The 27,880-nt window shown below is 45.5% G+C and overlaps 1 protein-coding gene across 1 annotated transcript; it reads left to right on the top strand.

Moving 5' to 3' along the window:
• The first annotated feature begins 5,781 nt into the window (after nucleotides 1-5,781).
• LOC149345601 (uncharacterized) lies at nucleotides 5,782-26,873 on the top strand. The gene is made up of 6 exons (XM_089541162.1): nucleotides 5,782-5,803; nucleotides 7,296-7,354; nucleotides 10,755-10,909; nucleotides 15,136-15,209; nucleotides 21,634-21,717; nucleotides 26,749-26,873. Exons 1-6 carry the CDS (start codon nucleotides 5,782-5,784, stop codon nucleotides 26,871-26,873), a joined length of 519 nt encoding a protein of 172 aa, XP_089397288.1.
• The last annotated feature ends 1,007 nt before the right edge of the window (nucleotides 26,874-27,880 follow it).

Raw genomic sequence — 27,880 nt, 5'->3', positions numbered from 1 at the left:
GCTTTATACAAGGAGTTCCATTATCACATGACCCAGAACGCTGCACGATAAACGATTGTGTCACAATTTTGGAACGAATATCAGGACAACTGGCGCCACACGATATCTACAAGATTGAAGTGACGGTACTTGGCTTGCTATGTGTATCATACGAACGCTTGATGACATTACCCTATTTTGCTTCCCGCCGCTGGGATTTCCTGTCCCGTCTGCCAGAACACAAACGCACGCCATCGGCTTTTCTCGTAATGGGACTAGTAACGGCTTCGCTTTAAATAAACCAGCCCACAAAAGAAGACGAAGAAGAGGAAGCACCACACAGTGCTGCGTGTGTCGCCTCCTCTGCTTCGTCCAGTTTTGTGCGCTGTTTTTTTGTAAACACTAATTTTTAAACTCGCCGCTCTGCTTTGCCAGTTTAGTGCCTTGATCTAGCTTTAAAATTCGTCCCCTGAATACTTAGCACGGAAATTCCTGAAGCGAATCGCAGTTGCTGAGGTATTTTCTGTTAACCTTTATTCCCAGCTATCCACGCTCAAGATGTCTGAATACGTCATGCAAATACGGGATAAATTTTAAGGGAGAGCGTCCCAAACGCGGGGAGAAACCCCGGTAGGTTCCAAGAGCACGCCGAGAACGCGCACCGCGCTCACAAAAGGAACGTCTGCTGGCAGAGAACCTCTGAACTGGCCGAAACGGAGGGCGTGGTTTTTGGTCGTGTTTAATTGCGCTCCGGAGACAGCTGCGTATTGCGAGAAAATGGCCAAGAAAGCGCCACAATGCTCTGTTCCACATCTGTTCCACTACCTGCTGCGCAAATCAGGCTTCCCTTACACAGATTGTGACCCCGCAAGAGTCACAGATGCCATGCTGCTCACAGATGCCATGCAACATATTCACGGGAAGTGGCGCGTCTTCACATTTTAAGCAAAATCCTGCTTTTACAGCTTGTCACCGGCTCACAGCGGGCAGTTAAGACTGGCAAAGAAAACCAATGGGGTGGGTTTTGGCGGCATTTGTGAGGCAGCTGTGAATTATTGCAAAATACTTGTATGAACATATTCATGGGAAGTGGCGCGTCTTCCCATTTTAGGCAAAATCCTGCTTCTACAGCTTGTCACCGGCTCACAGCGGGCAGTTAAGACTGGCAAAGTCCGAACGGCAAAGTCCGAAAGAGGCGACCCCGTCTACCGGGGCAGACGCGCCCGAACGGGCAGTATACTGGTTTTGCTTGTCTGAATACAACACTTTTTTTTTTTGAAGAAAGAGAAATCATGTAAGAGAAATCATGTGACTTCCTTCCTTAAAATTCACTGGGAACCTGTGGTGTTCCCAGTGCGTTGCTAACCACTGCGTTTCTAAGCACAGCCAGTTTCGGTTCTGCCAGAAATCTGGATGAGTTTCGGAGTTTCGGAGTTTCGGAGTTTCGGAGTTTCGGAGTTTTGGAGTTATGTCTAGCACCCTGCTTATTTATGATTTTAGTACGTCCTTACGGATTCATATAGCGGCTCTGGAGCTGATATAGCTCTTTTGCCGCAAATTTACTCAAGTTAGACACATAAATGAAAACAAAACAGATGGGCGAAGGGGACACGACACCTCGATGCCATTGACGCTATACAGGCCCCGATTCTCGGTAGAGAAGGGCACAAGGCACTGCAATATTTCCAGCCAAAACTGCCCCTCGCCTTCTCCCCAACACACATTCGCACACGCAGACATCGTGAGTGCCGTGTCTAGAGCAGTAGAACTCAGTCCATGGAACGTCTATACGTTGCTACAAGCCCCCATAGCAATGAGGACGAGGCCTGCATGTGTCACAAAACCTACAGGCGGTAGCGCCACCGCTGCGACGCTACACTTGTATTCTTGTAAACGGCTCTAAGTGGGCGCAGAAAACAGCCACTGCATGCATGTCTGCAAGCATGGCCTTTACTTTTGCGATGTACAGATGCGTAAGAACTTTAAACCAGTCAATTTTCATGCTGATTACAATTTTTTGTCCGAAGTATTCCACTTGATGTTATTAATTTGCGTGAACGCTTATTACACTTGCTGGCGCTCTATCCAGTCGCACTGGTCTGCAGCGCCTGTGAACTAAGTATATGCGCACTCTTTCGTGCAGAAGTACAAAGTTCGGCTTCGGCAAAACTTCCCACCGGCCGCGATGGCTCAGTACTTATGGCGCTCGGCTGCTGACCCGAAAGACGCGGTTTCGATCCCAGCCGCGGCGGCCGAATTTCGATGAAGGCGAAATTCTAGAGGTCCGTGTACTGTGCGGTGTCAGTGCACGTTAAAGAACCTCAGGTGATTGAAATTTCCGGAACCCTTCACTACGGCGTCCCTCATAGTCTCAGCCACTTTGGGACGTTAAACCCCATAAACCAAACGAAACCAAACCAAAACTTCTCTTTCCTATGTATAGAACAAAACACTGGCACTACTGTCATCGACGTAAAAAAGTTTGTCTGGGCCGCGGTTTCATCTGAAATATGTGTGCAGTTACCACGGTCGGTATGCGAACGCGATGAGTCGTAGACCTCTGTAGAAGGCCAGCGGCCCCAGTAAAACTGTCCTACGAATGTTTATGGCTCCCGTAAACGTTACCACGACCTCGATGCTTCATAAAAACAGTCATTTCTAACTCATCAATAACACTGGGCTGGAATAGTGCGGTCCCTCGGTCCTCTGACATGTCTCTACGTTACCACTTGGCCGGGAATGGCTGGGAGCGAGCGACTCGGCGGCGCCAACAATGTAGGGTGTCGTCTACACCTACACTGGGCAACTAAACAGCAGCTTTGTACGCTCAAGTTAAGCTGTTGTGGAGCAAGGACCGCTCACTTACCTTCCGCCGCCGGATGTTCAAAACAAAAGACAGCTGGAGTCTGCTCAGTTGTGATTATATTTCGCGTACACTATCGACGGAACACAAAGACGGCTCGAGCAGTTTAATAACGTTTAGACTTTGGGAAAGCTAATTTAGTTGCGTAGTTGAAATTATTCCACCATCACTATTGGGCGTCATTTGGGATAGCTTAGCTCTTATAGTTTTACTGGTTAACTTGAATTTGTATAGCAACACGAGGTCAAAAGCGCACACAGCTGCTATTTCAAATAGCTAGATTTCTTTCAGAACTAGATGAGAAAGCCTTCTAGCTTGAAGCACACGTTTGCAATGAACACAACCAAGCAAAATTTTCAAAACTTGTGTTGTGCAAGGTATTTTTATCTACACAAATTAGCTCCCACAGATTCAAATGCATTAACATAAATGGCATATTTTCATCATCAACATGATAATCATCATCGCCAGCCTGATTACGCTCACCTCAGGGCAAAGGCCTCTCCCATGTCCCTCCAGTTAACCTTGTCTTTCGCCAGTTGCGGCACCGTATCCCCGCAAACTTCTTAGTCTCATTCGCCCACCTATCTTTCTGCAGCCCAGCCGACCCCTGCTAAGCTTGCCTCCCTTTGGAATCCACTCCGTTACCCTTAGGAACCAGTGGTTATCTTTCCTTCACATTGCACGCCCTGCCCAAGTACACTTATTCCTCTTGATTTCGACTAGCATGTCATTAACCCGCTTTGGTTCCTTCACCCAATCCGCGCGATTCCGATCTCTTAACGTTACGCCTATCATTTTTCGTTCCATAGCTCGCTGCGTTGTCCTCAACCTAAGCTGAACCCTTTTCGTTAGCCTCCGCGTTTCTGCCACATAGGTGAGTACCGGTAAGATACAGCTGTTCTATACTTTTCTGTTGAGGGATATTGGTAAACTGCCTTTCATAATCTGTGAGAGCCTGCCATATGCGCTCCATACCATTCCTATTCTTCTAATTATTTCCCTCCCATGACCCGGATCAGCGGTCACTACCTGCCCTAAGTAGACATATGCTCTTACTATTTCCAGCACCTCGCTACCAATTGCGAACTGCTGTTGCCTGTATAAAATGTTTGTAAAATGTTTACTGTCGTTTAATTGTTTTGAAAAGCCAGAAATGCGGCCTTTTTACAGTCTTAGGTATATATTTAGGCTCGAATCTGAATATTGAACTGCGGTTGAAAAGGTTTGAAAAGCAGGCGCTAGAACCATTTTGTTGGAGACAAGGGTAAGAGAGAAGGGAAGGTGTAAATTTTGATAATACCTTCCCTGCTGATGTCTAAAAATAATTTCTAAGGTAACTGGTGTATTTCAATCCGTCAGACACTGCGGAAATGGTATTTTTACAATATATTCAGTGCAGAAGTAATGTGGTGGGAATCTCGGAAATTGGGCTATAGTTAGGATCTTTGCGAAAGTGTGCTGTCAACCGGGTGGCTGTTTCCTATAAGTCTGATACAAAACTGCTTTTGCAATGGCCGCTGGAGTGGCTTTTAGCATCGTACTGCTACGCACGTTCAAACTGAATAAACTCCGCAACAAACCTAGCCCAAGTCAAATTACAGAAAACCTCTCCATAACCTAACGGGTTAAAAAATAAAAGAAAGAAATAGCCATTCCCTTCGAAACTCCACTAGAAGAAAATGTATTTCAATCTACTTTTTACGAAGAAACTTCTCACACAATTTTATATAATGAACCTCGATTAAAACCCAGTGGGCATTTCGCGGTGAGTATCTCAATTTTTAACGAAGCCACAGAGTTTCGTACATAATCAACGTGGCGAATTCAACCCATCGGGCATAACCTGCAGCACCGAACAGAATATGGGGATAACTTTATTCACTTCTAACTTCGCTTCAGTCTGCAAAATTCATCAGCATGAGCGCGTGGTTTTATGCCGGCACCCCTTTCACTGAATAGTGGATGCGCTGCCCCATGCACGATGTCAGGCACACGGTGGACACGGCCCGCTGCGTTTTCCTGCCCTTCGACAGTTTCCAACGTTGAAGTTTAAGTTGTGTTTCGTTTTCACAACAGGAAAGTTGTCAAGGAAGTTGATCAATGCGTAATAATACGCCTGACTAAGCGTCAACCTCGTGTTGAATTCGACAAGCCTTACAGAAAATGTAAATAAAACAAAGAAGAAAAAGAGGTTACAAAATAAACATACACCTACATCAACAAACATATTCGATATTTTTACAGTAGATATAACTCACAGTAATAAAGCGTTTTTAAAGAAATCTCTTAACAACAAGTACTATGGGAAGAATATGTTTCGTCATCAAAGGACAATAGATATTTAAAAAATACGCTTCATGAAGATTTCTCTAGATCAAGTTTCATTAATAATAGGTGTGATATCAGGAAGGAAATTAAGGCGGTCTGTTATCTGTCATTACTGTTCCACCGTTTACCGACCTTATCACAGCACACGGTGCTCTGCGATCACGCTCTTCCTCTCTGGTTCCATGGGTAGTTTAGTTTCCATTTTCAAAACACGGTATTATGGTTAAAGCAATTCGCAGCGTTCTTAGTGTGCGCGACAGTAACCAGGTACCGGTGATGTCACAGCGCCACCGGGCGAAATACGAAAGCGCCACACTGCTCCCGTTGAGCAGCAGCAACTGATCGTCAGAACCTTTCTCCTGGCATGTGCATTTCCGGCACGACATTCCCGTCTTGCGTACAAGTCCGGTGGCCCCCATGCACGTGAGCTCCACGGCTGAGCCAACCCAAGAGGGTACTCCAGAGTAAATTGGCGTCGCGCGCCCGCACTTACAACAATCCGGAACGGCTTTACCGCGTATTAAAAGGCATTCATTGTTCTGAATACGTCCCTCCAAGTCCTCTGCAATGCACCTCCTTCAAAAGCCTTTTTGTAGCCTTTCAACTCTATGCGGCACGCCGAGGAGCCAGGTGCGCATTGGCTACGCTCACATATTGGTTAGTGTACCACCGGCCACTTCATGGGTGCTCGGTGCGAGTGTGTGGCTTACGCGCATATTTGTGGCACAGTTACACGTATGCGTAGCATGCACACGGGCATGTAAGCCCTTTGGCATGGAGCAGTTGCCGTGAATTCGCTTACAGCTATAACGAAGAAATTGCTGCACAAAGAAATTGCGGAGCCGCTTAGACTACACTACGACGAGGTTGAGTGCTCTCTCCAATCCCATCCTGCAGTAAAGTTGGAACAATGTTTTTTTTTTCTGCTTATACAATACTCCAGGCTTTAGTGCTTCGGTCCAACCAGAGGGAAAACATAACATTCGTAACATTAATATGTTTCTTCGACAAGTGCAACCATGCCTCGAGGCCCGTGTACTGTGCGATGTCAGTGCACGTTCAAGAACACCAGGCGGCCGAAATTTCCTGAGCCCTTCACTACGGCGTCCCTCATAGCCTAAGTCGCTTCGGGACGTTAAACTCCCATAAACCATAAAGCCAAGAATTCTGGAAAAGTGCATTTTGCAACGGGAAATTATTTATGAGTGCAATTATTTCATATATCGTAAGATTTCATTATAATGATCAATATATCTGCAGATCTCAGGTTTGCATTTTCTTGCTATTAACGTTTTTGCGATCGTTACAATCCTTCACTATTGGTTTTCAAGGGAAGTGTTAACTACTCGCTGCAAGTGATGGACTACATTCTAAAAGCTAGATTTTACTGCGCATCGGAAGAGTGGACTCTAACCTTTAATATTTCTTTACCAGTACCATACAATGTTTCCTATTGGTCCCACAACTAAACTAATGTCCAGGAATCCTGCGTTTGATAAACACTAGATAATGAAGAGCAATTTATCTCGGGCATTCAGTCATGAATTCGCACAACTTAATAATTTATAGTCCGCAGCTATATTGTCTTTGGCAAAGTTCAAATGTGACTGATCCAGATGTCCTTGCGCTAAGTCAGTAACTTACGCAAAAAATAATAATGACATAGCAGAGTGGAACAATCTCGGTTTCGAATATCCGTCCCCGCCACGAATACTAGCGGTCGTTGTTACAGGAAGGCTGAACTTGAGCGCAACTTCCGCTCAGAGCGGAAGCCTCTGTTGCAGCGCGCAGCCTGGAAGCAGAGGTCACCCGTCCTCAGTTGACACCGCCGCCGTCACGATCGCTGCCGCCCATGCAGTACAAAGAGAAGACGTAGAGTCACGTGGGAGCAGCGACGGACCGCCCTATCCCCGGCAGTTGGGAGACGTATTTAACCCGTACATAAAGGCAGCCAGTGCACACACGGCAGCATAACGGAGCTATATAAAAGCTGTCCGCCACAAAACATCAGCCAAGTGTGCAGCCTTTATTCCTTAGAAAACGTGTACGGTATACACAGCAAAAAAAATGCTCTTAACCATACTTGCTTTGGTAGCGCTTGTCTCGGCTTCTGTACTTGAAGGTAGTCAAACATTTCTCGCCTATAACCCCGAGCTCGGTGAATACCAAAACCTCAGACAGGTGAGTCTTTGCTCGGAGCACAGAACTTCCTGACTCCACCTTTGGGCTTTATTTGAGAGATCTATCAATTCTTCCCTTTTTTCTGGCCAATGTTACTACAAGAACAGCCGAAAAATCTGAAAGCCTGCTCTGTTTTAGGGCGTGTAGTTGGCTAAGGCTATCATGCTCCGAACGCAATGTTAAAAGTGTCTGCTTTGTGGGAAATAAGTAAACGCTTTTCTGTATCTTCTAGTACGGCGGGCATACATGATATAGCGCACGTATTATTCGAAGGCTATTACTACTTTAAAGGGATATTGAACAAATTCTCTGACCCCTGTCACCACAACAAGAAATCACATGTTTTGTGTCATTATGACGGTACCGTCCATGAATAGAAAACAATCTGAAATTCTCGAAGACTCTACATCCATTAGTACAGAACCCAAAGTTATCGAGGAAAAGTTGGTCTAAGTAGCAAGAAAGATCAATTCCTTGGAAGGAAGCGTACTTCTAAATATGCATGACGCAAAGCGACTATCATCTTATCTTCATGTCACGTGCACTAAACCGTGGGGCTGCCATGATTATTGGAAAACAGATGACGAACGAACATTTTTATATTTTAAAGAAACCAACGTACTGTAATGAATCGCGGGCTGACTCTGAGTTGACAGCCGTTTCTTTCTGTTCATGGCGTCTGAACGTTCCGTTTGGCCTTCAACTCGATGCAAGAGCAAATTTGTAAGGGCATTTCATTCTAATGGAGAAGAGACCACTTGTGCTCATTGTTCAACAACGGGTGCTGCATGGGGCAACAAAGCAAATGATGGGGCAAGTTAGGCTTTAGAGGCAAAAACTATTCCCGTTTCCGAACAAAACGTGGTGAATAGTTCATGCTCAACTTGGCCATGTTTAAAATGTGTAACCTAACTCCCAAACAAATCAGCCAAGCGGGTACAGTGGATCTAGTTACTTCGCAATCACTACTGAATGCGGCTTCCCACAAGAAAAGTATCACTAGTGTTGATGACATATCTGTACAGTAGTGTTTTTTCGGAGAATGAAGAATCAATACAAAATAATTTGGTTCATTTCTTCAATTGTTAAAGCCGCAAATAATCTTTAACACGATATCCTGCCTTGGTAACAGAGCAAACACCAACAAACATTTTCTGCTAAGTTATGTGGCGTATAGACAAGACCGCTACATGCAAGATAGTGTTGGTGGCAACATGAAAGAGGGGTGATATATTACGCGTGAAAATATACTTAGCACGTCTATAGATGTTGAAATTGAATCCTGTGAAGCGGTGTGGCGCAAAATTGTTCAAAATAAAGTGTGGTAGCGGTTTAGCGTTGTTCAGCCCGTGTAGACGTGCGAAAGTATGTGTTTAGCTTGGTTGGCTCATGGTTTTGCATTGCTGGGTCGCCGGCGCGTCTAGCAACGATATTTGTTCATTAGTAGTGAAGGGTGCTTTGTTGAAACGTGGGAAGCGCTGGCGAAGAAGACGTTGTACAAGTAATCGATGAAGCAGCGTTGCGAGTGGCAGGGTCACAAGGAGCAGTTCTCCAGCACGAGCGTAAACGGGCCTCCTCAAGAGCTTCGTCGTCGGTGGCGTCGGCGCACGAATATATTCTTCATTACAGTAGCATTAGTTGATGAACAAGACGATGTGCAATGCCCAGTGCCAGAGTGTGTATATTAGTTCGCTGGTAGCATTAGTTGATGAAACGATGCTGTTCAATGCACAGCGCCAGAGTGTCTATATTAATTCCATAGTACTCGTACTTGAAGAAGACGTTGATGTGCAATGCACAGCGCCAGAGTGTGTATATTAGTTTGCTATTAGTACTAGTTGATGAAGACGTTGATGTACAAAGCACTGAGCCAGAGTGTGTGCACAGCGCCAGTGTTTATATTAGTTCCAAAGCAGAGGTAGTTGATTAAGACGTTGATGTGCAGTGCACGACGCGAAAGTGTGTTGCAGTTTAACATGAAGCGTAATCGGCTGAGCGATAGCGTAGTGCTCTTGTGCCGTAGCCAGACAAGCTGGTCTCTTCGCAAAGCGGCGGTGTCGAATCCCATTCTAGCAGTATTCATTCCATTTATTTTTGGTCAAGGTCACCCTAAAGGTCAAGCTTCACAAAAAATTTATGAGCCGGTTTGACCTCGGGTGCCGGCAGGACGACATGTCGACGGTGATGGCGACGCTCGTGCGAGCCAGTCTGCAAGCGGAACTGTGCAACTTCACCGTCGCGCTTCCTGCCTGGCTCGCGCGGGCGCCCCAACCACCGTCGACATATCGGCCTGCCGGTGCAATGAGGTCGTCGCGCCTTGCTTTCATTCACTCAAGCCAGGATTGACAGCAGCACAATCGCGGCGCGCGAATGCGCTAGTTACGTGTTCTTTTTGTATTTCTCGGGCTTTCTTTCGAGCTCGGAAAAAAAGGTACACGTGAAGCTATCTTTATCGCAAATAAATGGAATGGGGGTTTCTGAAGGTGTTCTCCAACTTTGCTTTTCACATCTTGTGCCTAAAGTCAAAATTTACGCATTTAGAAAAACTATCTTAATTCCTAATTAATTAATTGCACAACAAAAAATTGCCTATGATGCGCAAGCCGCATCAACCCTTGTAAGCCGGTTGGTCGCTGTATGTAAATGGCTTCCCCGGCGTACCTCATATGTCTTATTTTCTAACCCTTGGCCAAAGTTAGCCTGGACACCCTGTATAGCTTGCTTAGTTCATCTGCGAAAACAGGCGCCCACAGAATTACGCCCTCCGAGTATTCGGTGCTATGATTACGTGTCACCAGCTGGCGACAATGAGCTGGTGAAACCACTTGTCAAACTTATTTTGAACCCAACGCTTTGAAGCGAACTCGGTTCTTGTTCAGGGATGTCTGAAATGCGAGCCAGTTGCAGCAGGGACCGGCATTCGCTTTTCTTTTTTTTATTTTGTTAACACATGGCGAAGTCGAAAAACACAACCAGGCGGACTTCCGTCGAAGGTGTTCTCGTTGAAAATGTTAGGTATAGCGGCACAGACTTAGCAAAAGAGGTGCGCTTGTTTCTCTACAACGCAAGAGGAACTTCAGGAACTTGTGTGCATACCATCAACTCACGTGGAAGGAATTAATAAACTTTTAAAGTATCAGAAGAGTTTCCCGAAGAGTCTCTGCATTACGAGGTGATATCAGGAACAAAACGCATTTCAAGCTACAAGACTACAGCACCCCACAATCTCGGAAAATGGAACGAACTATGGTCACACAATATTAGGAATAAAATTCCATCCACTCGCAGTATGTACCACATAGGTTGCAGGACACTTTCCTACCTATTATGCGACGCGAACAGTTTTCATGGGCCTCAATTGCAGTCTAGCTGTGCGTTAATCCGATTTCAACTGTTTCAGTGTTTCCCGGCGAACGGAGTCCTGTACCTGCTGGAGAGAAACTACGAATACGACCCGCATTTTGGAGGTACAGCAAAGTGCGTGCACGCCAGCCAATACGCCCCTGTGACAAAGGACTCGACTTCTATGACGATCGCATACGGCAACACGAAGAAGTGAGTTAGAAGGGCTGCTTTGGCCGTTTTGTGATAGGCAGCCCGAGGGAGGCTTTGCGGCCTGTACAGAGCTAGCGCCACGTTGACATCTACAAATATTTTCTTTCACAAGAACTCGGAGTATGTTTTAAATAAGCAGCTTTTATCTAAAGTGTCGGATTAAAATATCTTGGTATTTCCTTTCGGCGGACCTTACCTGGAGAAAACAGGTTGAATACATAGCAACAAAGGCGTCAAGAATGTTAACTTTTTTAAAGGAGTTTTAGGGATGATCCTCAAAAGGTTAAGGAGCTTTTATATTTTACTAACATCAGATCAATCATGGAGTATGCGTGTGCTTTATGGGACGTTCAAGCCGGTGGTACCCATTGTGCTATTGTGGCGCGAGTTCAGAATCGTGCAGCCCGGTTTGTTACTAACAGCTATAGTTTTGACGTTCGTAGTAGCAGCATTAAGCAGGATTTCAAGTGCAACTCCCTCAAGGATTACTGATTAAACTAAAATTTCTCTACCAAATTTGTTTTGAATAAAGCTGCCATAAACCCTAAAACATATTTGCTGCCACCCTTTTATTGTAAACTCTCAAGAAATGAAATAAAATAAACAAAAATTGGAGAGCAAGCCCGCACCCAACCAGAGGTTATTTTGCATCTAAACGCTGCGATCATGAATGGAAAATATGCGAGACGCAATGTCGTACTAATGCTTTCAAGCATTCTTTCTTTCCGCATACTACCAATATATGGAATAAGCTGCCTCATGCTTTTGTTGAATGTCCGTCTGAGAGTGCTTTTCGAGCACTGTTGTCGAGCCTGCGGTGTGCGTGAGTGCTGACTTACAGTTTATTGCCTTTTCTCTGTTTTGCATTGGTACCACCAGTAAACCTGACATGTGTACACACAGTTGACGCCACTACTTTCTTTCTATTTTCTTTTTATTGCACTTTATCACTGACTGGGTAGCCCACGTTGTTTGTTTGACATGTATCTGCGTATGTATCCCCACCCCTGGAATTATGTTGTCACGGCGCTGCAGGAAATAAATAAATAAATTCAAATAAATGTTTTCTTTTATCTGGACTATATAAGAAAGACCCCAAAGCAGCAAACACTCAAGATGAAGTATGAAAGAAGCCAACAGCCACAGAAACCTAGGGGCACGGGGGATTTTTAATTTTTTTTGTGGTGTTGATCAATTTAGAATATTACTGAATATATTATCTCTTGCAGCTAATTGATTAGAAAAGCAGAAAAGCAGTAGGAGGACAGAGACGGTAGAGCTACAGTTTCAACTTTTATTTTTGAACGATGGAGTCCACAGATTTGAATAAGTAACAGGGCACATGAGCAAGACAAGCCGACAAAAAAAAATTGTATAAATTAGAACACGGCTTAGTTAAACATGAAACGAAAGGCGGTGCAACCTAAAATTCTCGGATGTCGTCTCCATCTTGTTTGCAATGAGCTACGTCATCATTACCATCATCATGTAAGAAAAGAACAGCAGCGCAACCAAGACGAACACAAGAGAGGACCACACTGGACTAGCGCTGAACTTCATCTGACTTTATTCACTAACAGCGCAGCAAATACAAGGAAAAACCAGGACACGTGCAGAGAGATACCACTTTCCACACAACACTATCTACAGAACCGTTCAAGATACGCCATTTCCGATTTGAAGAGGCTGACCGACGTATCGCTAACACAAGATACGCCTCTCTTCCTTATATGAAGAGAGGCGTATCCCTTGCCCTTGTGTCTCTGCTTTTGCCTAAAATCTTTGTCTCATGAAACCGTGGTTGACACTTTTTGCAGTACTTGCATCGTGGCAAATGTTCTGCCGCTCGAGGGCATTCATAGTCCTGTGTGGTCCTGTCTTGTGTTCGTCTGGGTTGCACTACTGTTCTTTTCTTAGAACATACACCATCTAGCCCAACAAAAAGTTCTTCTATTACCATCATCAGCCTGACTATACCCACTGTAGGACAAAGGCCTCTCCCTTGTCTCTCCCTGTCCTTTGCCAGTCGCGGACACCGTATCCCCGCAAACTTAATTAATCCCGTCCGGCCACATGACTTTCTGCCGCCCCTGCTACGTTTCCCTTCTCTTGGAATCCACTCCGTTACCCTTAAGGACCAGCGGTTATCTAGCCTTCGCATTACATGCTCTGCCCAAGCCCATTTCATCCTCTTGATTTCGACTACCAAGTAATGAAATCGAGCTAGTTCTCTGCCACATTCTGCTCTCTTCCAGTTCCGCAACGTAACAAGTACCATTTTCTTTTCCTTAGTTGCTCCATTCTCAATTCAAATTTACCCATTGTTGTTAGCCTCCACGTTTCTTCCCCATAGGTGTGAAGGGGTAAGATGCAGCTTTTATATGCCGGGCGACTTTTTTTTTCCTTTAGAGATTTTTACTTTCAAAGCTCCTAAAGATACGGCGTTCTCGTCTGTAGAGGTAAATTATGCAGCAATGCGGACGTTATGCAGATGATGGGGCTCAATATTTAGAGCCTTAATTAAAGTTGTAGTGAATTACAATGAACGCGCCTGAACTATTATGAATGCGCCTCAGGTTGCCTCGATGGCAGACGAAGAAGTTGACGACGAAGTGTGCCGGCGCGCGGCTCCAGCTCTCTGGCTGTGTAGACTGACTGTGATTTTGCTGCCATCCGCTCAGCTGTTTGGTGAACTGTATTGCTGAGTTCACTAGTACGTGAACCCCCTTTCATTTGGTGGAGGTGCGGGGTACTTTTATGAGGTAATTAATGAGGTACTTTTATTTTTGACTTTGAGGAGAAATATTTTGCTGCGAATTTTAAGGCCGCTAACACCGAAGCTGAGCGCAGTTTTTAGATTTTCTTAACCGTAGTTTGAGAAATCGAACACTAAGAATGCGCAATTGAAAAGGGTTGAGTTGGTCTTTCCGCAGTGCTTATTTAGAAAATGGCGTTGCTGCACGTGGTATTGTCGTCGAACAGCTAACTTCGTTTAAATCATCAAGCACGCAAACGGCGCCTAAATTTGATGCATAAGGAATGTGAGAGAGGTTGTCCCCTTCTCCAGTACAAATCATGACATCTACCGACTGCAGTACCAAGCCGCAAGCTACTTGAATTTTTTAGAAGAGCAGAATACTGATATGCACGACATAAAAGAGCAAAAATTGAGACTATACGTCATATTACAAAATATGGAACTCAGACATCTTTATTATGACATTTGCGAAAAATAACAATGTAGTGCGTACAAAAAGTGCTTTCCCATGCTCTGTACTCGTTTAGTTTTGATAGTTCTCTATGTCGCTTAAAACATGAGAAGCAGTGATTAACGCGCCTTTTTTTCATATTTTTAAACGCGAAATTTGTTTTTGACTTAAGAAATCGCGAATAAAGTGCCTGATAGATGAGTTCGTAACACATTTTTAGAATTCATAGAAAGAGGAAAGAGGGAAAGAGGGTAGATAGTGGATGCGTTTCGGCTAAAGTTTCTGGGGGAAGCTTTGTATAACCGTACACTTCAGGATGATGCTTAAATAACAATTACGCCATCTTATTATGTCATGCTCTCATAGTAAGAAGCCAGTTTCAAAAACAGCTGTTTATTGTTCCTAACAACTTCTGCAACAACGGGGTTTCAGTATCGCAAACGCCTTGGATAATTTGCTGAATGCACTTCAAGAAGATAGGCCCATCAATTGAATATATTTTAAAGCTTCCGAACAGACGTTACTTTTATATACGCTGAAAAGCCGTGAAGACAGTCGAGCTTGCGTTTTGGCGTTTCTGTGTGAGTCTGTTTCCGTGAGTGTGGAAAGAACAAAACCCTTTATTGTGTTGAGGTATAGACCCTTACACTGCAGTGTACGTCTCGTAAGGTCAGGAACGCTAGCGCCAACCTCTTCGAGAAATTTCTTCAGTTTAAGTTAACACACCTCCAGCACACCACATCGCTAAAACAAACAATTTCTTTTGCCGCTACATTCACTTTGGTATTCGATGTCTGCTAGGAATTTCACAAGCGGTCAAAGCTTCCTTTCGTCTCCTTAGACAATGATGCAAGGTGGCTATACTTGCCTTTAACTGTAATCCTTAATTTTCTCGCTTTAGCAACAGCTCCCAAAAGATCAGCGCTTTGTTGTAAATACTTCGTTTTTTTTAAATAAACGTACTGTGCATAAAAAGACAAGTTAACTTAATAAAAATGCCTATATTTTCTTCAATAGGCAGGCCAAGGTGACCTTCATATCCGGGCCGGGGTACAATGTGAAAAACGTCGTTAACCTAAAATACCTTAGCGGTAAGTACACCTTCTTCACATTGGATTAAAAAAACATTGCTTTTCCTTGATCGAAGCTGTGCACCGCGTGATTACTGAAATACAAAGTAGTTGGTCAAATATTTAGGGGAAACTCCCTAGGTGGAGTAGCAATACTCGCTTATTGAAATATAAAGTAGCTCCTGTGCGGTCCTTATTCTCGATCGTACCCTGTTTTCGCTCAAAACATGCAGAACCAGCACTAACTAGGTCACTTTTTCTTTATAAAAATGCTTATTGCAAATGGTCTGCGGCATATTCTGGACTGCAGAGGTCTAGAGATCTAGATTCTTAGAGAGAGGCCTAGAGAGAGGTCAAGTGGCCTAGAAATTTGCGCAGATCAAGAAAAATGTTCATAAGTATGAAGTAATGCACGCCGAGAAATTGCGCTTCGCTCAGTAAACTGAGCACAAACAGGCTACATGTCAACATTTCTCCCCCTGTGAACGAATGGTTAGAAGCACTCAAGAACGGTGCTGGAGCCATTCGATTTCGCAAACATCGGTTAAACAGCTTTGAAAGTTCATTTTGTAGTGACTTTTTCGAGAAAGGCCCATTAGAAATAATCCAAAGTGTTGAAGACGTTTTCTCGGTCGTCCTAAGGGATTATAAAGCGCTTCTGAACAGCTCAATGGTGTCGTTCGTCGCTAACAGTTTCCGCACGCTTTGACAGTGGGATACATTGGTGGAAATCATGACCACCAGATCTTGCCCATCATCGGCCGAAGCGTGGTGGTTACTTTGCTGAGCCCGCTGGTCTCTCATTCGTGACAAACGTGATTAAACTGTTTACGCAGGTTTTACTACAATGTATGCTCATATGTTAAGCTGAGTTCTAATTTGCAATAACTCCACCTTTCAAGTGCGCTGAAGACGATGCGCGTGTGAATGCTTAAGTGATGAACCCATAAACCTTAAAGCCTGCTTCTGCGGGCTGTTTTATGGTAAACGTCGGCGCTGGCAGGGTCCAAAAACGCATCTCCATTATGGCAATCTAGGAGCAGTGAGCCAACGAGGGATCGTTAATGGCAGTACCAATACGTCGTGCGTGCATTCTGTTTCGTGTGCCAATGTGTGGTTCAACTCTTGCGTCCGCACACTTTAATGGCCTAAGCGGCCTGATGATGGCTTAATGGTTTATGACGTTTAACGTCCCAAAGGGGTTCAGGATATGAGGGACGCCGTAGTGGAGGACTGCGGAAAATTTCGACTCACTGGCGTTCTCTAACGTGCACTGACACCGCACAATATACAGATCTATGTCGTTTCGCCTCCATCGAAATGCGACGGCCGCTGCCGGGACCAAACCCGCATCTTTCGGGAGAGCAGCGGAGCACTATAACCACTGAGTCAGCGCTTCCGTCCTAATGAAACTCTCAATTTAGCAGGCCTGGATAAAGCGTGGCGGTGTCGTTGAGTGTTTGAGCAGCGACAGACACATGAGCTTATCACAAGAGCACTGGCGGAAATTTGGTACGGCCCACACAATCGAAGTGAACTGCTTTCTTGTTGCTAAAATGACAGTTGCTTCCGCTTTCTTCAAAGGATGGCTCCGTATGCTGCGAGTCTAGTGGAATTTTTTCCTCTGCAGAAGGCGCTTTCGTCGATGCTTCTCGAGTCAGTCCAGATCTCAGTTTGTGTATTTTCGTTAATTTCTCCAAACTGTGACGAAAGGCGACTGTACGAAAATAGTTTCTTTGACGGCTTGCAGTTCTGGTGTACCCACTGTAAAGAAAGGTTTGCCTTCTTCAGATACTGAAGTGTCCTTCATATTTCACTTATTTTATGCGCTCAACCAAGACGATTTCAAAACAATTTTATGATTGCCAACATATCGTCACTTCGATTCAGCTCAAGAATCGGAACATTGCACAAAAAGTGCCACATCTTCGGCTTCACGCTTAGCCCTGGCGGCTTCATTGTCTCGACCAGAGTTGAAAGCCCCTCCATCGAAAAATATGCGTATGAGATGAAGAAGGCGACATATCTAAGCGAGAAAGACAGATAAGCCACGTCAGGCCTTCCAGAACTATGGCCGCGACGCGCTGGGTCTAACGCGTATGGACACCGCCACTCGGACAAGAACACTCGGGTGTATGAGGCGCGGATTGAAGTCTCAGTGGCATCAGCGGAAACTTGAAAAGGCCCTCCGCCTTGAATAAGATAGGCGTTTTCCGCTATCTTTCATCCGAATCCAATATCCTAATTGCTCTTGTTGAAATCCATTCTCAGAAAATACTTTGCACTACACAGCCGCTTCAGGTTTCCGTTATCCGTACCCGTTATGTCCATTGCCTTAAAGTAATTGACGCAGAACTATAGGATGCCATGCTTCTTCAATACATAAATGAGTAGTTGCACCGAAGGGCTGCTAAGTGACTTTATAATGTTGTTCCACCGCGCCATCACTTAAACTTAGTGACTGATCACCTCTCGTTCTCACCTCAAGGCAGAACAGGGGTGTTGGCGTCTATAGATTTTCACATGCATCAGTGCTGAGTGATGCTTGAAAAGGTAAAGAGAAAGTTAGTAACACAGCCTCATGGCGATGTTCTTACCCACCAGCAGAATACGAGGCAGGGAGGTGAGCCGTACTTAGCCCTCAAACATAGGCCTGCCGGCCATCAACATTACTGCGCCTGTCACATTTCCAGCGGCGCCACCATGTAGCAATATTCGCACAATATCAATGGAAACCAATGTTGTAGGTAGCTCCTAGCTATTCTCCCCTTGCAGACCGAAGCTAGGTGCGGCGCTCAAGCCAGGATTAGTACAATGACGTGGTAACCTTACGCCATGGAAATGCCTGAGGTAAATTTAGAGTAGAAAAGTGAACAGCGGAGATTAAAGAGCGTCAGTCAATAATATCGGAACTGATATTGTCACGGAAGCCAGGGCGACATGTCTCTGAGAAAGAGTATTCAGCAGCCTGCAAACGCGAGACACTTCAACGTTGTCACATTGATGCGCCACCCGGGAGCACCAGATGACATTACTCCTCCTAAAAAAATATAAAAGCAGGGCTAGAGCACGAGCGATAGAACGGAAACAAAAAGACGAGCACAAGAACAGAATTAATAATGGAGGCAGGTGAAGGTGTTCCAAAGAACAAGTGGTCGAACAGAGAGAGTGCTGTGCAGCACATTAGGGCCTGAAGTACGGTTTTATGCGGACTACGTGCACGACCTCAGAGCTGGGTGGCCGACGCCGAGGCTGCACAGTACCGTCTGGAGGAACATCGTAGATCATTTCCGTGACGCGACGAAAAACTTTGTATGGTCCAAAGTAGAGGCATATCACTTTTTCAGAAAGGGTACTTGTCTGGGCTAGCCGGTACAGTTCGCAGAAAATGGTGTCTGTTTTTCAGACAAGCCTGGGCGGTATACCGGGGTCCATGCCCAAACTTGGTCACCGGGATGGTATGTGAAGTATCGATGGCGGTGAATGTGAATACGGGCAAGCTGGCATGCTTCCTCGGCGCGCAGAGCAAACTGCTCGGCGTCTGGCGTGAGCCAATGATCATCAGTGCAGCATGGCAGCATGGCAGCATGGCATCCAGCATCGTCTGAACGTCACGTCCGTAGACCAGAAGAAATTGTTTAAAGCGGGTCGTCTCCTGAACGCCCGTGTTGTAGGCGTATGTGACGTACGGGAGAATCTCGTCCCATGTCTTGTGTTGCGAGTCTCTGTAAATTGCGATCATGTCGGCGATTGTTGTGTTCAGTCTCTCTGTGAGCCCGTTCGCCTATGGTGTTGCCCACACAACCGCGAGGTATTCGTTTTCGTTTTCCGTAGTAAATAGTTCGTTTCAGCGCTAGTGGCTGTGCGGTTTGCATACGCGACGACACTTTCCACGCCACGTTGATGTTGGACCAGTACGGCGCCGAGACCAATGTTGCTGGCGACGGTGTGGACTTGGGTGTCAGCCCCTTCATAAAGTTCTCAAGAACCGGGATTGTTTACAACAGTCTGCACAGCTCTGCAAAAGCCTCCTGTTGTTTTGTAGCCCACGCAAACTGTGGATCGTCACGCGCAAGGCGGTGCAGGGGTGCGGCAATGCTGGGAAAGACGGCGATGAAGCAGCGTTACTATGCCCAGACACGCAGGAAGCGTTTCACACCTCTCTTGGTTCTTGGAATGGAAAAATCGGTTACTGCAGGAGTTTTCTCGGGGTCAGGCCTAACGTCATTGGCTCTCACAAGGTGGCCTAGAAACTTCAACTCTTTGTGTTCAAAGCGACACTTCACAGGCTTCACTGTTAACAACATAAACTGGCGGGCGGATTGGTCCGACATATCCAGTGAAGAAGCGCAACGGCACAGGGCCAAGGGAAGCTGTGTTCGTTTTTTCTTCCCTTGGCCCTGTGCCGTTGCGCTGCTTCACTAGATATTCAGTGTTAAGTCGGCCGACCGCAGGGCACCTAATACTGAGCGCTTGCGTTTAAACTGTTCGGTAAAAGTTTCGGAAAACAACCCCGTCACCGAGATAAACAAAACAACTTTGATATTTGAGTCCAGCGAAAACTGTATTCACCATGCGGTGGGAAGTTGCCGGCGCTGAACATAGCCCAAAAGGCAGCACTTTAAATCTGTACAGTCGTCGGGGGTAACTAAAGCCGTTTTTTCGCGTTCGATAATCAGCAAGCAGGAGACACTTCACCGTCTTAACTTCATGCGCCACCTCAGACCACCAGGTGGCATTATGTTAGAGAAAAAAAGTAGTAGGGCTTTAACGTAATCAAACCAAGTAGACATGCGGGAGCATATTATAGCCTGGTTCCCTCATGGTTTTGCTTCGCTGTGTCGTCGGCGCGTCTGGCGACATTATTAGACTCAGGTTAAGCTCTGACCGATGTTAAGCCTGTCTGACCGCTTCGCGCCGCAGATGGAAGTCGATGAAGAGGGTGACGTGCAATGCGCAGCGACAGAATGCGTTCCAGTTTAGCACGAGGCGTGATCGGCTGCGGCGATGACATAGTGTTCTCGTGCAGTGGCCAACAGAGCTTATCTATTCGCACCGCCGCGTTTTCTGAACACAGACGCGACGTTTTTATGGCAATAATTATTGTAATTCTGTATCCCCAAGTTCAGGCAAGCCGCAAGATTCTTGGTTTGTGTCAACAAAAGACGGATGCATAATTAGGGCGACTTGGTAGACCCTGTTACGAGGAAAGAGTAAACGGGACGCTTGAACGGAGATTACAGCAGGAGGCAGAGAACTTTGGCGAGTTAAGTTCCCATACCTAACCGAGCACAGGTTCAATTCTCGAATAAACGAAGACGCCCTCATTCTTCATTTAAACGCGATTAGTGGTGATCAACCGTACCCAAATCTACAGGCAAAACTATTTATGCTTCTTTACGGAACACGCATAAAAGGATCCACGATACGTCTTCAGTGAGAAATACAGCCTCGGATGACAGCAGAGCCTTGTGGTACAAATAGGGGGCTGGTTACAGTGTATACATTTCAAATGACGAATTGATACTTCTGTGTAGCCTGTTGTACACCAAGCACGGGTTGAAAAGTTCGCGACCTTTTCTGTAATATTAATTAATAATTCATTGCCCAATTGCGTCTTCCGAACCAGATTGCAGCTAGTGAGTTTGCATGATAACACTGCCAGGCTAACCACAGTTCCGTCGGATACTTCACATTTGGAGGTCTTGATGTCTCCTGTAATCTTGAAGGACGCATAATGGCTGTTTTACGGAATGCTCTATATTTGGGGCTTGCAGTTAAGGTAAATGACTACTGGTAGGTAAAGCGTGACTCTTGTTGATTCGGCCATCTGAAGGGATGTGCCTGCGTTAGCGATATGTGTCACATGGAACTAAAATAGCGCAGTATTGCATTTCGTAGGACGCGCAATTTTTTCCGACTAGTTTGACAAAAAACATGAGCCCGCAAGAGACAAAGAATAAACATTTAGTGTGCAAAAGGAGGTCGCAGCGGAAGCGGTGGGATGCTCAGTACAGAACCCCAGTAGCTTCCCCCGACGCTCTGACAATGGCGACTAACGCTATCTGGTCTTCCATGGTGCACTTGCGAGCGTCACCTCCCACTACTCGAGTGCCACGTAATGCGGCTTTCAGTAGATGGGCTTAGCTGTGCATGTCCATGTAATGTGTGCGAATTGGGGAATACCAAAAATCACGAATATGTATCTGCGTTTAATGTTTGGTGAATGCGGTGTAGGTGATGAAGATTGGAGAAGGTGAGTTTGTTCCAAGGCGTCTTAGGTAATATATGAGTCCGCGGGGAAAAAATGCTTATGTGGAAGCCGGTACAGACGCCTATTTATGCAAAGGGTATCTGATTTCCAGCTTCACTTCGTTTCAGCGTTCACATACCTGTCACTTAGCGAACCTGAGTGTCTAACCACTAACGCACGCATTACTTCTAGGATCACGAGAGGACTTCAACCTGACTGCTATCTACGCTGATTGCCCCAACTGCCACCTTCTTCGCAGCGACTATATTGAAGAAGGTAACATGCTATTTCTCATGTCGAACATTGTTAGAAAAAATTTTTGAAAATTGAAAAATTGTATGGTACTGGCATGGAAGTATGAAGGTAATGGTCCGTTGTTCTGATTTATAGCAAATCTTTCTCTTAAAAATTTTCCATCGCTCGCATCAAGATCCTAAGACTGCCTTAGAAGAACAACGGGGAATGCTTTTGACGATACCGAACACCTCAGCAAAACAATGCAAGTCTGCGAGCGGAAGACCGGCAGATATATCAATCGGCGCCACCCCGAGTGCATGACACAGGCAACACCGCACATGTAAACAGCATGAGAAATGTCATAAAACGATAATCATCCGCAAACACTAAAATTACCGGAGTACAAGCATCATCAGACAATAGAGCGATATAGCATATCGTTACCGTGTTTACGTTACCGTTTACCGGGCTCGGCGGGCGACATCTGCGCATGCGCGCCCATTACCGGGCCGGTAACACTCTACGGAAACTCTTTAGCGTTGCGGAGAGAGTTAGCGTTCGCTTGTAAGCAAACATGGCGGCGCCCTGCTCGCCTGCTTCGGAATAAATGCATGTCACCGCTGGATTCTTATATGCGACAGCTCACTCAAATGGTAGCGGTTCGCTTTTATTTCGCATACTCTCACCCATACTTCAAGGTTTAAGTGACAACTAGCCCATGTTGTTGAGATAATTCTGTGATTTTCGAGCACTTAAGCCTAACTATCCGGGTCGCAAATTTTCCTTCCTCCAAGCGCGTAGCCACGGAAGCAACAATACTGCAGCTTTTGCGCCAGCTTTAACATTTTGCTCTCTATTTTCATAGTTTTCTTCCTGGAAAAACAAGACCATTCTGGTAATACTTGTCATATTCACCACTAAATTCAGAAAAAAAAAGTTTCTCCAGTCCAGAGTTCAAGTGCTTTGACTTACTGTCACCAGATGGCGCCACTATGTTTACATCCAAGTCGTGCATCCAAACATCCAAAGAAGCGACGCTGCGCGCCACAAACAGAAGGTGTTGTAGCTGCGTTTTTTACAGCATTCGCAACGCAGTAAGCGCAGCGTACACAAGCTTAGAGCGTTCTGTGTAGTAAACTTGTCTACTGGTCAGGGTACTTTTGAAGCCACTGAGCCGGCCGTTAGAAGAAAAGTAGTGAGCACGTCTTTATATACAGAGAAAAAGATGATTAAAGAGCATGTAGCACCTCACTGCAAAGAAATGCTTTCAATGCATGCGTATTTCTGTTTGTAATTATTGCTGGGGCATCTACCATCATCGTCATTCGTTTTTGCCTCACGGTAACTTGTTATGGGAGAGACGGTATGCTAAAACGTCTTCTAGCGTGTGCAGCGCTAGCCGGAAACTCTGGCGTCCGGTAACACGGTAAACGGTAACGTGAGCACGGTAACTATATATGACTCTCTAATAACTCTCTAATAATGAATATATATTACTGTAAGTGGGCTAGGGAGCTCCGGGCGAACACGAGAAGGCAGTGGCAAGGCAGCGATCAAGGCAGCGTCCGAGGGACGTCGAGTTATTTAAAAAGACGGTTCAGCAGGCAAGTCTCGCGAATTGGGCACAACCGTCTTTTCCTCTTCGGCGATTGCCTGCGCTAGGCCCGCGCTGGCGTGCTATATTGTAATGCAGTAAATTAAAATACAAGTCTCAGCATATAGATGATGCGGAATGCGCCTGATCTCCGACCATCACCTCTAGGCGAGACCAGCTCACCAAATAATTGCAGTTGGCGCTACATGTGGCCTAAGGTACTTTTCGCTATTTTTCATCATGAACTTGAGAACCAGCTCGCCCAACTTTTGGTATTCCTGATATAATGAATCAAATCTTCAATATTGCAGGTTTATCTCCCGTCCTCGGCAATCTCATACAGGGATCTTCCTAAAACTACGATGAACCTGAAGGCGAACATTAGGCCGAACTTCAGGCAGAACAGGAGCATAACTTTTTCGTAAATTCTGTCCGGAGGGTGTGCAGTTTGCCGCAAGCTAAAGGAACCGGTACGCCGCCAATTGGAGTGCGGTCCTTCGAGTGATCTCGGGTCACAGCGAAGGTCAATTTGCTATCGAGAGCGCTGAGCGCTCTGTGCGTCACGACCTTTCCGTGTCCAGATTTCTGAAAGCCGGGCCGGACTGAAAGCGACTCAGGCGTCAAGGTTCAATAGTGTGCGATCCACCTTGGGACTATCGATTGAACAGTGGTGGCGTGTCTCAAAAGGAAAAATCTGTAACACAACTGAACAGGGAGGGCGGACTTGAAGGGCTGCTGGTGCAGGCGTCGTCGTAGCTTCTGGGGGTGCGGTTGCTACGAAGCGTGTCTTTTTCTTCCTTTCAGCTATCCTTTCACGTCTATTTCTGCCCGCTCCTTTCCGTCTGCTCACGGAAGTGACACTACTCGTTTTGGTACCCTTCGACAGGCCCGTGCACTTTCCACTTCTTTCTTCGTGTAGTCAAAGAATCTTGACAACAGCGCGGTCGGAACACGGACAAGAAAGACTACACAAACACAGGCGCTGACTGACAACTGTCAGTCAGTCAGCACCTGTGTTTGTGTAGTCTTTCATGTCCGTGTTCCCACCGCGCCGTTGTTGTCAAGGTGTGTAACCATCAAGCCAGCCAATTTATATTAAGCAAGTTAGTCAGCATCTGGAAGATGGCGAAGAGCCGAGGCTAAACACTGGCTTTTGCAAAGCGCTCGAAGGGGCGTCGTCCGATTTGGCCGTGGTCTACACCTGGGAACGGCGAACGCCTGCAAAACAGGCCGCCATGTTTAACCACCCGGGTCTCGGTGCGTTCGCAAGAGAAAATGATTAGTTATCAAGAAATGAAAGGCCCCCTAACTGTCTCACTTCTCGGTGGACACTTTAACCTCGCGCGGAGGGAACGCCTAAAATAAGAAAAATAGAGGTGCCGTTATAAAGGGAACGGAATAATTTCTACCACCTGTGGATCTTTAGCGCGCGTGGACATCGCACACCACACGGGCACCTTTTGCGTTTCGCCTCCACCGAAAGGCGGCCACCGAGGTCAGGATCGAACCCGGGTACTCCGGCTCAGTAGCCGACTACTCCAACCACTAAGCCATCGTGGCTTGTGAAAGAGAATAAATATAAGGAACCAATAGAGGAGGGAGAGCGACCGAGGGCCCAATGGGGGTGAGTACCTCGGGAGGAAGAAGAGTTCACCTAAGAGACGCGGCTGGCGGTTGAGGACACACAGAAGAAAGGCCGCACCCTTTCGGCGAAGTTACGCCTGCAAATTTTTAAATAATTGTGTTTAAATACTGCGCTGTGTACTCGGCAAGTTTCCATGCGACCTGGCTGATTTGGGACAAGAAGAAAAGTGCGAAGAAACGAGCCTGACCATGTCTGCGCAAAAATATTTGCGGTGACACGACAGCTCATGTTCAAACATTCGCCTTATACAGTCATGTGTAAAACTTTTATCTTATCTCAAGGAATAGCGCAGAAAAATTCTTTACTGAAAACTTTTCCGCTATGCTCAGGCTACAAGATATTTTAGTATAATACTGGTAGTTTAATATGCTAATATTACTAATTTCCGTTCAAACACCACCTTCGTAAATACGACGGAGAGCAGCGGTCGGAGACAGGAGGAGAAAGAGGTGGCACAGAACCTAACCCGTGTGCGCGCGCTGATTATGCCATGTTTACCATGGACCGCCTAGTCTTACTGCAGACTGTCAACCAGCAACATCACGTTGTCTAACTTTCGTGGCATATTTGTGGGACTTATTTCTTCGTTATGTTTATTTCAAAGTGAACTTAGGAAATTTCATAAAAAATTTAGTTTTAACAACGAGTTAAAACGTTTTTTTTCAGCAGCACTTTCTCACCATTTGTCCTGCATTTGTCAATCATGTTCAGCTTTCTTGGACAAAATCCTCGATTACTGAAATATTGCAAGGAACTGTTTTGTAAATAGAGAAAGTAATGTTTCGTTCTTCCGATGTTTACCAAAATATTTCTTATAATATTTTTTCATCGCTTGCGTCAAGTGGCTAAGACTGCCATGGAAAACCAATGGGGAACGTTTCTTCACGATAGCAACAACGTTTATAGCAAGAAAACGAAAGCCCGCCGACGAAAGATCTGGGAATATATTGATTGTTATAGTGAATTCTTACAATATATGAAAAAAGATTGCGTTCATTGACTATTTCCCGTTGAAAAATACTTACAACGAGTATTGTTGGGTATGGTTCTGCTTTTTGGTGTATGTAATTCAGTATTCTTGACCAATCCGTTCGCGCTTTTCGTGTTTGTGTTTATTTCCATCTTGGCTGCAAATGGGAAATGTTTGTTCGATGTGTTAGGCTTTGCTTTAGTCTTTTACTTAAAAATCTTTTGCACTTTCATTATTATAGCAGGACCCTGAGGAGCCATTTATCTTTCCATGAAAGTTCAAAAATGTCCTAATGAAAATTGTCTATAGGTTTGAACAGGATAGCATATAAAGTTATGGGACATTTGGTTTAATAGGATCAGGCTATTAGAGACGCTGTAGTTTAAGGCTGCGGATAATTTCGATCTCTTGGAGTTGTTAACTGGCAATTATCAGACACTACATGGGCCTCGAGAATGCGAGATCGAGCGCGTGAGTTTCGTGCACTTTGCAGGGTCAGTACACGTTAACAACTCCAAAAGGTCGAAATTATCTGGACTCCTCCACCACGCCGTCCGTCAGAGCCTGAGTTGCTTTCGCACGTCGCTTTGGAACCAAATGTGTCATAATCCTATTTACTAGTCCATTGAAATCTATACAAAAGTTTTAAAAGGTTTTTTCGCTATAAACAGAACTAAGTTACGAATACTTGATTAATCGACCAATTTATTCACTATCTGGACCAAAATCAAACAGGCAGTTGTTTTAAATTCAAAATTTCGATACAAGAAGAGCACTGAACAGTTACGTCTGATTCCCATCAGAGCTTAACGTTCGGTGTAACCCTTGAACCGTGCGATCTTATTTTGCGCTTGTACACAGGACCAGGATGCCAGCTCTGGATTCCCGAGAATGCACTCAGCGAGAACCACACGTGCTGCCACTTCGTCTTCGACCTCCTCTGCGGCACTTCGCCAAAGTACCAGATCTACGAGGGCTGCCAATGAAGACCCATGTGAACAACCACGTGTGGCGGTTTTTTGCTTCCTGGAGTGGATTGCCTCTCTATGGAAAAATATTATAGCACATATGCAAGGAATCGCTAGTAAGGCTCATTGTATTCTAATAAAGGCTCAAAAATATGAACAAGGATACCGAATCGAATTTTTTAAACACGTATTCCAGGAACGAATGATGAGGGGCCAGTCGGTACGATATGATTGCAAACGCATGCTACTGTCAGCTGACACGAGTTTTGGTTGTCAAAGTCTCGCATACATCGAAGTGCGTGCCTGGGAAGTTCTTTTTTCAGTACCCAGTAATTTGTCTTCATTGTGCCTCCTGGCCTACGAAAATTAAGCAAACAAATATTGCTGCAGCTTTACCGGCGAAAATCAGCAACTGCTGTGCAACACGTTGAGGGTGTGCGAGATTTTGCTTACGTGTGGGAAGGCTTGTGTACGCCGTACAGAACGCTGCATTTTGAAGTCCCTAGGTGAGCAAGCGCTGACGTTTCTGTAGTCGGATACCAGGGTGCATTTCCGCAGCACGTTGCCGACACGAAGAAAAAAGAAAACAACGCCAGAAATTATTCATGCCTCCCTTAGAGAGAAACATAACGAGGATAACAATATCAGCCTGAGTTGAATTTATTTCAGTTTTAAAGAGCTTGAGTTTTTTGGGTAGGCCTAGTTTCATGACGTATTCGCTCTTTTGATATCATGTATGTTTGCGCACGGCACGGGTGTGTTGCTGTTGACAGCGAGGCGGCTCCTGGTTTTTCCGTTGAATTTAATGTCGGCGCTCGGCCTGCTGTCTTCTATTTCTTGGGTGTTGACACCTTTTTATCGACGCTCTTTCAGAAAGTGCACCAAATAGACGTCCTGTGTGGTCGTGTTCGTTGTGATCTATAAACTGCTGCGGTGTATTCGTGTAGATGAAAGTGAATTCAACCAACCTGCAGGTGCACGACGGAATCTATGATGTCGAGGCATTTCAGTGAATGGCCTCGCTA

Source organism: Amblyomma mixtum, chromosome 4 (assembly GCF_055824585.1).
Source record: "Amblyomma mixtum isolate Tamu chromosome 4, ASM5582458v1, whole genome shotgun sequence".
NCBI classification, from domain to species: domain Eukaryota; kingdom Metazoa; phylum Arthropoda; class Arachnida; order Ixodida; family Ixodidae; genus Amblyomma; species Amblyomma mixtum.
The sequence above is the reverse complement of the archived record's forward strand: the minus strand, read 5'-3'. Positions and strand labels throughout refer to the sequence as shown.

Coding starts and splice junctions, on each gene's coding strand:
- LOC149345601 (XM_089541162.1), top strand. CDS start 5,782: ATGCGGCACGCCGAGGAGCCAG. Junction 15,210..21,633: donor TAACCTAAAATACCTTAGCG/GTAAGTACACCT, acceptor CATTACTTCTAG/GATCACGAGAGGACTTCAAC. Junction 21,718..26,748: donor CAGCGACTATATTGAAGAAG/GTAACATGCTAT, acceptor GCTTGTACACAG/GACCAGGATGCCAGCTCTGG.